Source organism: Pelophylax lessonae (assembly GCF_965119305.1).
Source record: "Pelophylax lessonae genome assembly, chromosome: 4".
NCBI lineage: Eukaryota > Metazoa > Chordata > Amphibia > Anura > Ranidae > Pelophylax > Pelophylax lessonae.
Genome location: NC_138771.1, coordinates 615,385,931 through 615,402,430, shown reverse-complemented (window position 1 = coordinate 615,402,430; position 16,500 = coordinate 615,385,931). Strand labels below are relative to the sequence as shown.

The 16,500-nt window shown below is 44.0% G+C and overlaps 1 protein-coding gene across 1 annotated transcript in view; it reads left to right on the top strand.

Moving 5' to 3' along the window:
* Window positions 1-16,500, top strand: part of LOC309553570 (venom factor-like) — a 424,228-nt gene that overhangs the window by 45,271 nt on the left and 362,457 nt on the right. Inside the window, exon 4 of the mRNA XM_082254842.1 lies at window positions 6,838-6,908. Coding sequence (XP_082110968.1) covers window positions 6,838-6,908 — 71 coding nt within the window. The remainder of the gene's footprint in view (window positions 1-6,837; window positions 6,909-16,500) is intronic.

Sequence of the window (16,500 nt, the reverse complement as noted above, 5' to 3'; positions counted from 1 at the left end):
CAGTAGAGGCATAGGTTGGCCTGCCGACGTCGTAGTCTCTCATCAGGAGTCAGGGAGGAACGGACCAGGCCCAGCTGCATAGGTTCCCCTTCAGATGCTGCCATGGGGGAAGAGACCGGAGGTGCAGGTGAAGCAGAAGAGATCTTGGGAAGCATCCAGGTAGGCCGGAATGTTTGGAGACGCTCCGAGCGTCGCTCCCGCAGACGTCTATCAAGTTGAATGGCGAGTTGTATGAGACCCTCAAGGGTAGCGGGGGTCTCCACTCGAGCCAGCTCATCTTTTAATGTCTCAGAAAGTCCTTGGCGAAACTGATACTTGAGAGCAGCCTCATTCCAATCAGTGTCAGCAGACCATTTACGGAATTCAACCGTGTAGTCCTCCACTGGGCGCTTGCCCTGCAGCAGGGAGTGTAGGGCGACCTCTGCGGTGGCCGTGCGCTGGGGGTCGTCGTAAAGCTGAGCCATAGCCTCAAAGAATGTGTCCACAGAGTCCAGAACAGGGCTCTTCTGTTCCATTAAGTTATGAGCCCAGGTTTGGGGTTCTTCAGACAGCAAAGAGATGATGAACCCCACTTTCACAGAGTCCAGAGAAAAGGTCCGGGGTTGCAAGGCCAAGTATAGCAAGCAGGCGTTCTTAAAGGCCCTGAACTTCTTTCTATATCCAGAAAATCGCTCAGGCGTGGGTACTCGTGGTTCAGGAGGCGGGACTAGCATGGAGTGGGCGGAGCTAGCATGTCCTTGTGGTAACGGGGATGAAGAGGTGCTGGCAGGCGATTGATTGGAGTCTGTAGGAGGCGAAACGGCCAGGTGTTGCAGGCGACCTTCCAACTGGAAATAACCCTCCTGGAGTCTTTGCACTGCCTGAGTGAGGGCGGTGACTTGCTGGCACAAAGCCTCAATTGGGGAAGCACCTCTGTCGGCCTCTGACATGGCTGGATTGTACTGTCACGAACCTGATCCGAGGCCGAGATGCAGAGAGGGCTCCCCTTGCGGCTGAGTGCGGCACACCCCTGGGGTTGAGACAGAGGGTGTAGCGCCCACAGAAGCACTGGTTGCCGGCAGAGTCCAGATGGTAGACAGGCGGTCTCTAGCAGAGTGCTGGGCAGGAATACACCGGACAGTCCAAGGAGGAACCAGGAACAACCAGGCAGTAGATGTAAGACCGGCCGGGGGTCAAACACAGGAAGCTGCAACAGGTGCAAGCCAAACGTATAGTAGGAAAGCCAGAAGCAGACAAGTCCGTGGAGAAGCCAAGATCAGGTACTGGAGGGCAGGTAGACAGGAAGCAAGTCCGTGAGCCAAGCCGAGATCAGATAACGGGAGAGCCAAACTGGAGCAGGGATGGTCAGACGGAGCCGAGGGTCAAAGCCAGGAGAGAGAGCAGACAGGTCAGGAACAAGCCGGGTCAAACTGGAATCCAGGAAGTAGCAATGCACAGGAAACAGGAAGAGCTGAAGACAATCCAGCAATCTGATGGGCTGAGCAGAGCCCTTTTATAGGCCAGTGAATTAGTCTATGGCCTGAGTCCATTGCGGCCATGGGAAGTACTGGCAAAGTTGCCAGTTTGCAGCACAGCCATTTCACTGACAATGAGTCTATGGCCTGAGTCCATTGCGGCCATTAGAAGTACTGGCAGAGTCGCCAGTTGCAGCATGGCTGTTTCTCTGACACCTACAGAATGACCTGGACAAAATTACAGAGTGGGCAACGACATGGCAAATGAGGTTTAACGTGGAGAAGTGTAAGGTTTTGCACTTGGGGACTAAAAACATAAAAACACAATACACGTTAGGAGGGGAACCCTTGGGGGAATCAAAAATGGAGAAAGATCTGGGAGTCTTGGTTGATGATAGATTAGGCAACAGCATGCAATGTCAAGCGGCAGCTTCCAAAGCCAACAGAATATTAGCATGCATAAAGAAAGGGATGTATTCCAGAGATAAGACTATAATCCTTCCACTTTATAAAACTCTGGTCCGACCGCATCTGGAGTATTCTGTCCAGTTCTGGTCGCCAGTCCCAGGAGGGATGTGTTGGAGCTGGAGAGAGTCCAGAGAAGGGCAACTAAACTGATTAGGGGGTTGGAGGACCTTAACTATGAAGAGCGGCTGCAATCGCTCGATTTATTTTCCCTGGAGAAGAGACGTCTGAGAGGGGACATGATAGCAATTTATAAATATCTTAATGGAGATCTCAGCTTAGAAAAAAAGCTGTTCATTCGAAGGAATTGCATGAGGACTCGAGGACATACAATGCGATTAGAGGAGAAGCGTTTTAACCTCAGGCAATGAGGAGGGTTCTTTACTGTTAGGGCTACAAGATTGTGGAATTGTCTACCACAAGAGGTGGTTTTTGCGGGTAGTATGGTGACTTTCAAAAGACTCTTAGACTTACATCTCAAGGATCAGGACATTAAGGGCTATGTTAGATGATTACAGCCACACACACCTACACAGGTTGAACTGGATGGACTATTGTCTTTATTCAACCTCACCTACTATGTAACTATATATGTAACTATTTTACTGTGACATACAGCCTTTACACACAGTACTGTTCTAATCTGCTATTCAAAAATCACAATTTTTAAGGGAAATTTTTTTGTTTCATTTTTTCCTTTATATGTCACTGTGAGATAAAGCCTTTAGACACTGCTGTATTCTAATCTGCTCTTCAAAAATCACCAATTAAAGGGAAAAATATTTTTTTTCATTCATACGTTACTGTGAGATGCACCCTTTGGATACTGTTGTTCTATTCTGCTATTCAATAAACACCCATTTAGGGGGAAAAAAATTAAATTGCGGCCTAGTCTGCATATGTTACTGAGAGATACACCCTTTGTATACTGTTGTTCTATGCCGCTATTCAATAAACACCCATTTAGGGAAAAAATATTAAATTGCGGCCTAGTCTGTAGCTGTACGTGTGAGATACACCCTTTGGATACTGTTGTTCTATTCTGCTATTCAATAAACACCCATTTAGGGAAAAATATTAAATTGCGGCCTAGTCTGTATGTGTACGTGTGAGATACACCCTTGACATACTGTTGTTCTATTCTACTATTCAATAAACACCCATTTATGGGAAAATTAACTATTCTGCAGCTTTTGCTGATTATGTTACTGTGAGATACACCCTTTAAATTTGTTTGGCGCATCTACTTACACCACCGAGGATTGCAGGGCGCTTCAGTTTGCCTCCTGTTGCTAACTCCTCCTACTCCGCTTCCTCATCCTCATCTTCTACAGCCTCCACCTCCGGTCAGCGTAACACCTTCACCACCAACTTCAGCACAGCCAGGGGTAAACGACAGCAGGCAGTTTTAAAACTCGCCTGTTTGGGGGAAAAACCCCATACCGCGCAGGAGTTGTGGAGGAGCATGGAACAACAGACCGATGAGTGGTTGGTGCCAGTGAGCCTCAAGCCCAGCCTGGTGGTGTGCGATAATGGGCGAAATCTCGTAGCAGCTCTGGGCCTAGCCGGTTTGACGCACATCCCTTGCATGGCGCATGTGCTGAATTTGGTGGTGCAAAGGTTCCTTAAAAATTACCCCGATATGTCAGAGCTGCAGCAGAAAGTGCGGGCCCTCTGTGCGCACTTTCGGCGTTCTCACCCTGCTGCTCACCTGTCAGCGCTGCAGCATAACTTCGGCCTTCCCGCTCGCCGCCTCATATGTGACGTGCCCACAAGGTGGAACTCCACTTTGCACATGCTGGCCAGACTGTAGCAGCAGGCGATAGTGGAGTTTCATCTGCAGCACGCACGCATGAGTCGCTCTGTGGAACAGCACCACTTCCCCACCAATAACTGGGCCTCCATGTGAGACCTTTGTGCCTTTTTGCGCTGTTTAGAGTACTCCACCAACATGGACAGTGCCGATGACGCCGTTCTCATCGTTACTATCCCACTTCTATGCCTCCTTGAAAATCGCTTCGGGCGATGATGGAAGAGGATGTGGCACAGGAGGAGGAGGAGGAAGAGTGATTTCCAAGGCTTTCAGGGCAGTCATTAACAAGTGGCTCCGAGGGTGGGTTCCTGCACCCAAAAACGCAAGGAACACAATTGTCCAGCAAGGGCACAGTTCTGGAGGATGACGAGGTGGAGGATGAGGAGGAACCATGTTCACAGCAGGGTGGCACCCAGGCCAGCTAGTGGCCATCACTGGTGATTGGCTGGGGTGATACAGAGGACACAGACGATACACCTCCCACAGAGGACAGCCTTTCATTGCCTCTGGGCAGCCTGGCACACATGCTGCAGTGATTACATGCTGCAGTGTCTCTGCAACGACCGCCGAGTTGCCCACATTCTAACTTGTGCTGATTTCTAGGTGGCAAGACTCCTGACGGGGACATAGGGTTTCCATGGTCTGCCTAGCCAGAAGGCCTGGCAGACCCCGTTCTTCATGGTAGCTGAAGCCACCTCGCATACTAGGTCAGGGGGGCTCTCCCGAAGAGAGACCCCCCGGGCAGAGGAGGAAGGAACCTGAGGGCCACACATCTAACCTTCCAAGCCCACATCACTCCAGCAGGTTTGCATAGCTGCCACCCAACCTTGGTCAGGCCGGATGACAGCACAGCGCCCCCACTGGATAACTGATAACAACAGATACTACACTTGATCTTAGCCAAAAGGTCGAGAAGCGATGCTGGTGGTATTCCCACCTGACAGCGGGGGCACAGTGGAAGCACAAGGCGAAGGCAGAGGAGGAGGAGGTCGCCAACGCAGCCAGAGCACCGCCAGCACCTCAGAAGGCAGGGTTAGCATGTATGAAATGTGGAAAAGCTTTGTCGGCACTCCACAACAACCAGGACCACCAGCTGTTTTATTTTTTTTTAAGCCCGTGGTGTGTGAACACACTCAGACTATCACCCAGTGGGTGCATAAAAAAGTGCACACCAAAAAAGTGAAACACAAAAAGTGCACAGGGTGTACACATGGTCCCTGACCCTGATCCCCCGGGGCGCAAGGCTCCTGACAGGGACTGGGGTACTTACACTGGCTAACCTGGCCGAAACCAGGCAGCCGTTCTTTAGGAGGTCTGCTGAAACAGACCACCCCAAGTACTAGGTGGGCTCTCCCAAAGAGAGACCCCATGAGAGAGGGCGAACCAAGCCAGAAGGCCATATCCACCCCCTCCCAAGACTTTCAGGGACAGGCCCAAGGATCTACACCCTACTAATCACGCTGTGCAAAATAAAGTGTACCGCCACAATAAAAACACAAAACGTGAGACACACAACACATAAAGGTGGGGAAAGGGATAGTGGAAAAGTGCAAGGTTAGTGCCACATTGCAATACTATAGCAGGCCCTTCGGCCAGGAATAAAAAATTCCTCTGGTCCTCACTCCTGACCAAAAGGCCCAGCCCTAGAGGCAGGTGTGAAAAATGTGTGTATGAAGTGCAGTGTCCTTGGTGCCATACTCATAGTGTTGCCATCCACCGTGCATTATGTCACCCCTGGACTGCCACTCCAGGGGCACATACACCACAGGCTTTTCAGAATCCCGGTCCCTGGCAAGACCAGTGCAGCCATGTCCCTACCAGAAGGCCTCAGAACTTAGACAGCTTTGGGAGACCCTGGCCCACAAGCAGGGACACATATCTTTTCCAAGGCCAGACTCAACCCAGAAGGGAGAAAAAAGCCCCCCCCAGCGCCATCACCGTTCCTTACCATATACCATATACCATATACAGTTCCTTACCGTTCCTTACGTACTATACACGTACTGAATGACGGATCTGCCCCCTTCAACTTCTGGGTCTCCAAATTGGGCACATGGCCTGAGCTTGTCCTTTACGCCTTGGAGGTGCTGGCCTGCCCTGCAGCCAGTGTATTATCTGAACGTGTATTTAGCACGGCAGGGGGCGTTATCACAGACAAGCGCAGCCGCCTGTCCAGAGCCAATGTGGACAAGCTCACGTTCATTAAAATTAACCAGGCATGGATCCCACAGGACTTGTCTGTACCTTGTGCAGAATAGACATGTATACCAGCCTTACCCAGCCATTGTTGTATTTTTGATCATTCTCACTCTTTTGGGGTGTACCCTAATTTAAAAAGAAATACAATTAAAAACAAAAACCAGTGTTGGCTACCTCGTCCTCCTCCACCGCTGCTTCCACCTACACCGCCACATCCACCGCCACCTCAACCTCCTACTCCATATGGGCCTCATCCTCCTAGATCAAGATGATTCTTTTTTATTTTTATGTCTTTTATGTTATTTTAAGTTATTTCCCTATCCACATTTGTTTGCAGAGCACTTGCCATGCACTTAACAAGCTTTTGCTGCCATTTGCAGCCCTCTAGCCCTTTCCATGTTTTTTTAGAGCAATTTTAGTGCTCAAAAGTTCGGGACACCATTGATTTCAATGGGGTTCGGGATCGGGGTCCAGTTCGGGTTAAGTCCGGGTCACGAACCCGGACTTTTTTTTCAAGTTTGGTCGGACCCACCGAATCCGGAAATCCAGGCGTTCGCTCAACTCTAATCGTAATACAAGAATAAAGATCTCTATTTTAGCTATGTGACTGTAATTTTCAAATATGATTAAACTCAGCTATAAATATCTGTCACTTTTTCTTAAAAAAAGGATCTGTTCTTAGCTATGTGTTTGTACATTTCAAATAGGATTCAATGTGGTTCTAAATAACTCACTTTAAAAAAAAAAAAAAATATCTAGGGAATAGGCTTTGTGTAATGGGCCTATTATGTTACTGTAAGTACTTTTTATTAAAAAATCTCAGTAGAAATGATTGAAATACAGAAGATCAAATCTGTCCCATTCCAGACATCTGATTGCATTGTGATCTCTCTTCTGTTCCTCTAGTTCAATATAGACTGTATCCCGTAAATTTCAACATGCAGCCAACAAACAGGGCGGTGCAAGTAGACTTTCTGGTAAGTACAATATATCTGTTGTATTTTGTGTTGTCTGCTTTAAACAGGACTTTACTTTTATTTTTAAAAGGCTCATTTAGGCCTGGTTCACACCAGTGTGATACGGTTTTGATACGATTTTAGGTGCAATCATGTAGTACGACTTCTTAGCATTTTTGAGGTGATTTTATGACTACTACTTCTACTACAACTTTTACGACTTCTTCTACTACTATTATTACTACTACTACTACTAGTACGACTACTACTACGACTACTACTTATTCTATTACAGCTACCACTGCCATGACTACTACTACTTGTACTACTACTACTGCTACTACTTCTACTACTGCTATTTCTACTACTACTTCTACTTCTACTACTGCTATTTCTACTACTACTTCTACTACTACTGCTATTACTAATACTATGACTACTACTAGTATTACTACTACTACTACTTCTATGACTACTATTACTACTTCTACTGCTTTTACTACTTCTTCTACTATTATTATGACTACTACGACTAGTTATGTAGTGCGAAGTCTAAAGTAATGTTATGGCCTCTACTTCTACTTCTACTACTACAATGACTACTACTACTTCTATTTCTTCTACTACTACTACTATGACTACTATTAATACTTCTACTGCTGCTACTAATATTTCTTCTACTGCTACTACCATGACTATTACTTCTGTGCGTACTACGACTACTACTACTACTACTACTACTACACCTGCTACTACTACGATTACTACTTCTAATGCTATTACATATACTACTATGACTACTAATAGTACTACTACTACAACTACTTCTACTACTACTACTAGTTTTGAAAGACAAAGGATTTCCGTGGGAGGAGAGCTTACTGTTAACCCCCCCCCCCCCATTATATTGCTTTCCAATTTGCAGCAAAATCTTATGTACACTATATTACCAAAAGTATTGGGATGCCTGCCTTTACACGCACATGAACTTTAATGGCATCCCAGTCTTAGTCCGTTGGGTTCAATATTGAGTTGACCCATTGCTGCTATAACTGCTTTAATTCTTCTGGGAAGACTGTCCACAAGGATTAGGAGTGTGTCTATGGGAATGCTTGACCATTCTTCTAGAAGTGCATTTGTGAGGTCAGGCACTGAGAAGGACTGGATTGCAATCTCCGCCCTAATTCATCCCAAAGGCCAGTCAAGTCCCTCCACCCCAAACTTGCTCACCCTTGTCTTTATGGACCTTGCTTTGTGCACTGGTCCAAATCATTTGGTGGAGAGGGGATTATGGTTTGGGGTTGTTTTTCAGAGGTTGGACTTGGCCCCTTAGTTCCAGTAAAGGGAACTCTTAAGGCATCAGCAAACCAAGACATTTTGGACAATTTCATGCTTCTAACTGTGTGGGAACAGTTTGGAGATTGCCCCTTCCTGTTCCAACATGACTGCGCACCAGTGTACAAAGTAAGGTTCATAAAGTTACGAATGAGCGAGTTTGGGGTGGAGGAACTTGACTGGCCTGCACAGAGTCCTGATTTCAACCTGATAGAACATCTTTGGGAGTAGAAACTGTGAGCCAGGCCTTCTCATCCAAAATCAGTGCCTGATCTCACAAATGCGCTTCTGGAAGAATGGTCAAACATTCCCATAGACACACTCCTAAACCTTGTGAACAGCCTTCCCAGAAGAGTTGAAGCTGTATTAACTGCAAAGGGTGGGCCAACTCACTATTGAATCCTATGGACTAAGACTGGGATGCCATTAAAGCTCATGTGCATGTTGAGGCAGGCATCCCAATACTTTACATACAATATAGTGTACATGTGATTTATGTAAGATATGAAGATTAGCACTCCCCTAATGTAAAACCTCCTTTTATTTTGACACAATAAAAAGATTGTTTAAGATACACTCACATGGTTCCAGTGAAACAACACGTCTGTCACAGTTTAAAAGAAGCCAGAGTGATCCCATACATCCATCAGGGTCAATGGCTGCTCCATGATGTACTTCTGCCTGCAGCCAAGGGCTGCTGCAGGAGTCGGGACAGAGACATTCAGTCACTGAAGTCTATGGTGGTGCGATGAGAAACCTGGGGCGGCTGTGAACCAATGTGGCGAGGGGGGTCACAGAACACAAGTCCATGTACTCCAAATGCTGTGGATACTGCAACTAGTTTCCAAGAGCGTAGCCTCCTTCTTCAGACATGGTCTGTAGCGCTCCTCCATCTCCTCAGAAGCAGACCTCAAATCAGAGTCACAGAAGGAGACATTAAGCCTTTGTAATTAACCATTATTCTAAGGGGCACAGACTGAGCTGTCCATCAGCAGTAATATACAACTACAAATAAATTAAAGCATTCAGGCCAAATTGCCAGTGAAAGTACATGCTGCTAAAAAATCATGGCACTACCAGGCTGAGAAAATTAACACATGCAGTATGTGCCATAAAAAAACATCCTATTCCAACAACATAAAGAACAGGAAATTAATATACATAATATGTAATACAAAAAAAAAAATATATATATATATATATATATATATATATAATCATTTTTTAATTCGTTTATACAATTATACAAATATAAAACTTTGGTTGTCCCATGTTATTACAAAAAACAATTTCTTTTTTTATTTTTTTAACAGTTAAATTTTTATTTTATTGTTACACATATAAACATCACAAATATTCCAATACAATACATTACTCTGCACAAGGAATAGTTTTATCCATACCTACTAACACACAAAAAAAAAAAAAAAAAAAAAAAAAATTCTTAGGGAGAGGGAGGGAAGGGGAATGTCAATAAACCAGTTTAGAAACAAGGAGAGAAGAAGAAAAAAAAAAAAAAAATATTAATTATAATAATAAGAGCCTACTTATATCATTATGGAACAGGTGACTTTGGCTCACCTACAGCGTCGATCCAGGCTGACCAGACTTTATCAAATTTTTTTGGACAATTCCTACTACCGTATGTAAAACGGTAGAATGGGAGTGTCTTAGTAACGGCAGCTATCCAGGATAATCGGGTGGGAGGTTCGGGTAACTTCCATCGCAAAAGGATTTCTCTCCTGGCATAAAACAGGGTATATGTAATGCACATTTTAGCATATTTGTCCCCAACCAGTTCTGTAAGGTTACTCAATAAAGTTACCTTTGGGTCCGAAGGAATCATGATGTCAAAGATTTCGCCAATAGTGTCCGTCACTTCTTTCCAAAAGGTTGCCAGGTCAGGGCACGACCAAACAACATGTAAGAATGTACCTATTTCATGCCCACATCTAATGCACAAAGGATCTTTCGTGGGGAATATCCTGGCAAGACGTTGCGGCGTATAATATGCTCTATGTAAGAATTTGAGTTGTATAAATCTGTCCCTAGCCGCTATCATTGAGGGGATATAATTATTAACCGAGTCCTCCCACTCTTCAATAGTCAGATCTGGAATGTCCTCCTTCCATTTATTATAGGTTTTCTCAGGGGAGTGACTATGATCTGTTGAGAGTATGGAGTATATAGCAGAGAGAGATTTCCCTATTACCTTAAAAGTTAACATTTTCTCCAAGGGGTCTGATTCCAGGACAACAGGGCCTTGGAACTGAGCCCGCATAGCATGACTAAGCTGGCGGTAACGAAACCCCATGGTGGGAGGTAATAAATGGGTGGACTGAAGAGCATTAAAGCCTTGAAGTCTTCCATCTTTAATAACATGTTTCATAGTCACAATCCCTCTAGCAGCCCATAACTGTGGATCAGGGAGATGATATAAATGTTTTAAATTAGGATTACCCCACAACGGAGTGTGGGGGGATATATGCAATGGTGTGTTATATATCACCCGCGCCCGAGTCCATATCCGCAGGACAGTCTTCATCAGACTGGTTATTTGAGGATGTGCCTGTTCCCCCCGAAAAACAAGATTACTAAGGGCCGCATATGAACCCAGTAGTGCTGCTTCTAGTGTAACTGCAGAGTTAGTTTTGGGCTGGGAGAACCACCACCGGACCGTCACCAGGACAGCCGCCCAAAAATACAATTTAAAGTTAGGAAGCGCTAAGCCTCCTCTTGCAAGAGGAAGATATAGCGTGCGTCTTGCGACTCGTGGAGTACGCCCGGCCCATACAAAAGTTGTTACAATACTTTCTAATCTCGAAAAAAAGGTTCTAGTCATATCAATAGGGGAGTTACGAAAAAAATACAGAAATTTCGGAAGATAGTTCATTTTTATTAAGTTAATTCTGCCAACGGGGGACAAGGGAAGCATGCACCAAGACGCACACTTTTTATTTAATTGTAAAACTAAAGGGTCAATGTTATTTTGCTGATATACCTCCAATGTTGGACCCACTTTGATGCCTAAGTACACCATATCCTGTACCCATTTCAACGGTGTATGAGTATCAATTAAAGATATCGATGGGTGTAGTGGAAAGAGGACGGACTTAGACCAATTAATATTTATACCTGAAAAACGGCCAAAGATGTCAAATAATTGTAGGGCCCTATGTAATGATGTGGAAGCATCCGCCAAATAAATCAAGGTGTCGTCTGCATACAAAGACAACTTCTCTTCAATGACCCCCACCTTAATGCCTCGGATTTGTGGGTCCGCTCGCAACATAATCGCTAGCGGCTCCAAAGCCAAGGCAAACAAGGCTGGGGATAACGGACATCCCTGTCGGGTACCCCTCAGTAGAGGGAATTTATCCGATAGAGATGTATTAGTACGGACTCTAGCCGTAGGGTTCTCATAGAGAAGCTTAATCCATGAGACGAAATTAGGGCCGAACCCGAAGCTAGATAGGATCCTCCAGAGAAATGGCCACTCAACAGAATCGAATGCTTTCTCGGCGTCGAGGGAGGCGACCACACCTGTTCCCCCCCCCCGACGCCAAGGCCATATGTGTGAACAATCTCCGGATATTGATATCAGTACCCCGCTCAGGTATGAATCCAGTTTGGTCCGGATGGATCAATCATGTAATAACACTATTAAGTCGATTGGCCAAGACTTTTGAAAGGATCTTCCCATCAACATTTAATAAAGAGATAGGTCTGTATGATGAACATAGTGATGGGTCCTTCCCTGGTTTAGGGATCACAACAATAACCGATTCGCTCATTGTTTTAGGGAGTTTCCCATCCTTTAGAGATCCTAGAAGAGTGGCTAATAAATACGGGCCCAAAAGGTCCATATGGGCCTTATAGAATTCAACAGGAATTCCATCCGGTCCTGGTGTCTTATCAGGTTTTAGGGAGGCCACCACTTCCTGGATCTCCAAAAGAGTAATAGGGGCGTCTAATTTGGCCCTATCTCTATCAGTTAAGACTGTAAAATCCACTGCCTGTAGATAATGATCGAGTTCATCTCCTGAATAATTAACCTTAGTATTATATAGGGCCCGGTAATAATCAGTGAAGTTGTGATTAATAGTTTCTGGATTAGAGTGAAGAGTACCTGATTGATCCTGAATATGTACTATACTATACCCACTTGTCTGTTCCCTAGAAATTTGCGCCAGCATTTTACCGTTATACTCGCCATGTACGAAAATATGTTGGGCTTGAGAAAGCAGTTTTTTCTGTGTAAGGGCTGTTCGTATTCCCATTGCCTCCCTAGTCAAGGATTGAAATCGTGTATAATGAGTGGGGTCTCTAGTTTGGACATATAGATTTTCCATATCTCTAGCTTCCTTTTCTTTTTGCAATAGATTTGTTCGCCTATATCGTTGGATCTTCCCAATAGCTGTCTGATAATACCCCCGGGTGCAAACCTTAAAAGCGTCCCAGACCATAGCCACTGATGACGTGCCCGGATTTATCTCCCAAAAGGCCGCTATCTGGGGTTCGACTAAAGGGTTTATATCAGAATCAGCGATCCAATATCTGGATAAGCGCCATAATCTATGAGAGGGGTTACCAGATAATTCCATTTTTAAGAGAAGTGGGGCGTGGTCGGAGATCCCACGAGGAAGAACCCGAATCTCCCGCACCCGAGATAGTAATGACCCACTTGCAAACATTAAGTCAATTCGAGAAAAGGTTTTATAAGTGGCGGAATGGCAGGTATATTCCCTAGCATGGGGATGGTACCAACGCCATAGGTCTGTCAACCCATAGATCTCAGCCCATTCAGGAAGATCCGATCTAGAGGAAGAATCTCCAGTCATTCTATCCATGTTCGGATCTGGAACCATATTAAAATCACCCACAATGAGTATATTATCATTCTCAAATTTTGCAATTTCTTTAAAAATTTTATATAACAGCCTAATTGAGGCCGGCGGAGGTATATATAACCCTACCAGCAATAAAGTAAAAGATGATATCTGCAGATTGAGCAAAACAAATCGTCCATCCGGGTCCAGGGAGAGACCCATTAGTCTGAACGGGAGAGACTTGTGGATAAGAACGCTGACTCCACGAGAATACGTAGAAAACGTAGAGTGGTAATGATGCCCAACCCACGGTTTCTTAAGAGCCAGCGTTCGAGTACCCAACAAGTGAGTCTCCTGCAGGACACATATGTGGGGCTTAAACGCTTTTAAATATTGAAACACTAAAGAGCGTTTCTGCGGGGAATTCAAACCTCTAGTGTTCCAAGAAATCACCCTTAAAGATTCCATATCCACTCAAAAAACAATGTATACAACATAATAACAGTATATAAAAATAAATAAAAAAAAAAAAAAAAAAAAAACTGAAAAATACAGTAAATACAATAACAGAGTAATGATTCAAACATCCCCATCCCCCCCACCCCACCCATCTCCCCAAAATTCGAGAGGGTTTGTATCCCACCCACCGCGGACCTCATAGTCCACCCTAGGGGGTAAGTGTCAAAAAAAGACGCTATATTACCCCCCCCCCCCTCCTTAAGAAAAAAAAAAGAAGAGGGGGGGGAGAAGACTCCGGCGTTCAAAAGGACAAAAAAAAAGGAGAAACTTGTATCTTGATTCACCCAAAAAACAATTTCTAGTTATGTGCAATTACCCAATTATTTTAATTCCACATATTTTGTGTCCATATAGGAAAATTATTGGAAACGTTCAAAAAGAAGTATATCTATAAACTATTGTGACCAGGTTAGCCACTATCACACAATTGATGTAAAAGATTATATAAGGAAAACTCTTCTGCCCTAATCACCTATGGTTTATGATACCGAGAAAAAAAAAGAAAAACAGGGTTATTGCTTGTACATATTTTGGTTTTGAACGGTATTTTGGGGGTTGGTTGCATATCCCTATGTTACAATATTAGTGTTCTGACATTCTGGCATTCATGACTATTTATCTTCATTGTGTTACTTTGTAAGACAACAGTGAAGAGAAAAAGCAGGAGTATCATGAAATGATTACAATACAGTGCTAATTTTAATGTCCTCATTCAAACCTTTAGGTGTCATACTGTTCAGTGTAAATATCCAGTAAGTTTCCCTACCACAGAGTTTGTCATAATTTTATTTTCCTGACAGTTGAGATGAAATGGCTTCAATTCCCAAATAGTTTTAGACCCTGTGGGCTCCCACTGTGAAAGCGGGAAAAGTGTCAGGGAAACATTGTGTTCTGGGTCATCTTCTATCAGATGGTGATGTTCCCCAAACCTGGTTCTTATCACCCGGATGGTTCCACCAACATAAATTTGTCCACAAGGACACTTTAAACCATAAATCACATATTGTGTGGAACACGTGATGAATTGTTTTGTATGTCTTTCCATCATTGCCAATAAAGGTTTTTTGGCCTCTAGTGATATATGGGCAAGCTTTACAAGAAGGAGCAGAATTACCATACAGCAGCTCACTAAGACTCTCACAGTCTTTGAGCACCTACCAGGTTTTCCTGACAAAATGGAATCCAGCAACAAGCAGGTTAAGATCATGGAAGAAAAAAAAAAAACATTAAAAAGAAACACCTCAAATTTGAATGAGATGCACTAGATTATAAAGAAGGGAGGATATTTCAGTGGAAAAAGGATAAAAGGGGAGGGGCCCTGGGTTATATTCCCTATAACAATCAGATTAATACACAGAATCAGCTTCACCCCTCCAATAGTATGACACCCAGGTCCTCCGATGCTAAAAACAGGACACCAAATACTAATAGTGGGTCCAATCATCACAAAGGAGACACTAAAAATCACCATAGACATTGTCACATGAACAGGAATACATATTGTAAGCTATCTAACCAAAACAAGAGTAAGAGACGAAGATAAAACCAACCAAAATACGGCAAGGAGGCACAGGGTCCTATTCCTTCAGATTTTTAAGCACATACCTCTAATTCCAGCCTTATATGTTCAGTGTCAGAGTCTGTCTCAGACAACCCAAAGGTGAATACATCAAACACACATCCCGTTGGGAACAATACTGATACTACAAATCTACACCAGGTCCCTTGCCGGACCGGAATTATAGTATCAGTGTCAATATCCCACAATTGCCAACAAATACAATTCCAAATATGCCCAAACCCTACCCCTGTTAACCCTGAAACGCCTTCACTTGTGGAACTTGAGGAATCTTCCATCTTTCCTTTGGTAACAGATGCTGATACTCTGCCCCTTCAGAGGAGGATGACCAGGTCCACCTCTGATAACATTACTGATATAGGGAACCCTGGGACTTCCAACGGGACAGTTGGTAATCTCAGTGAGGCCTACTCTATTGCACACACTGGTGAAACACAGGAGGTTTTTTTTAGAGATCTCCCTCCACTCAAGAGAAAAAAGAAACAATTCAGAACTAGAGGATATAGAGGAGGAAGGGGACAACAAAAAGCCAAGGAAGTAGCATCTGCCAAGTCTTCCACAGTTAAAATCTTCAATTTGTCCTCCCTTGCCCAAGACAAACCCACCATTTCACTACTTCATGAAGGCATAAATTTTGCTCCCACAGTTGGTACAATTTATTCCAATTTTGTAAAGATCTTCAAAGATTTACTAGGAATCTCACTGCGAAAAGGTTTACAGTATACAAGAAGAAAAATCCGGATTACATCCAGGTCTATCTGCTTCTACTACACAGATTGCAACAGAGGAACTAACTCTTAATACAGAGAGTGACAGATTTATGTTTTAAATTTTACAAAAACTGGCAGAGTAGGGTTATGTTGATCCCTCTAATGAAGAGTGTGCCTTTATACACACCCTTTTTGACCCAAGTCTATCTTTTATCTGACTCATGTGAAAACTTAATATATCAAAGCCTTTTATGCCATGGTTTATGCAACCAAATAAATTTAAATACAGAACACAGAGTAATTTAACCCCACAGGAGAAAGAAGCTTTATAAATGCTCAAAAACAACACTGATGTGGTCATATGGCAGACAAGGGAGAAGAATAGTTGTACAGAACTGCAAAGACTATCTGGTTGAAGCCCATAATTTATTATCTGATGGGAAAACATATGAAGAACTCAAAGGTGATCCACTGGGTGTCTACAACCCATATTGCATCAAATGATTGAAGAAGCCTATAGGGGTAGTAGATAAAACTGAACAATCTTTCCTCATTTAGTATCACTTCTACGCCCCATATTTTTACGACATCCCCAAATTACACAAGAATGCAGAATGCCCCCAGGTGGTCCAATCATAGCC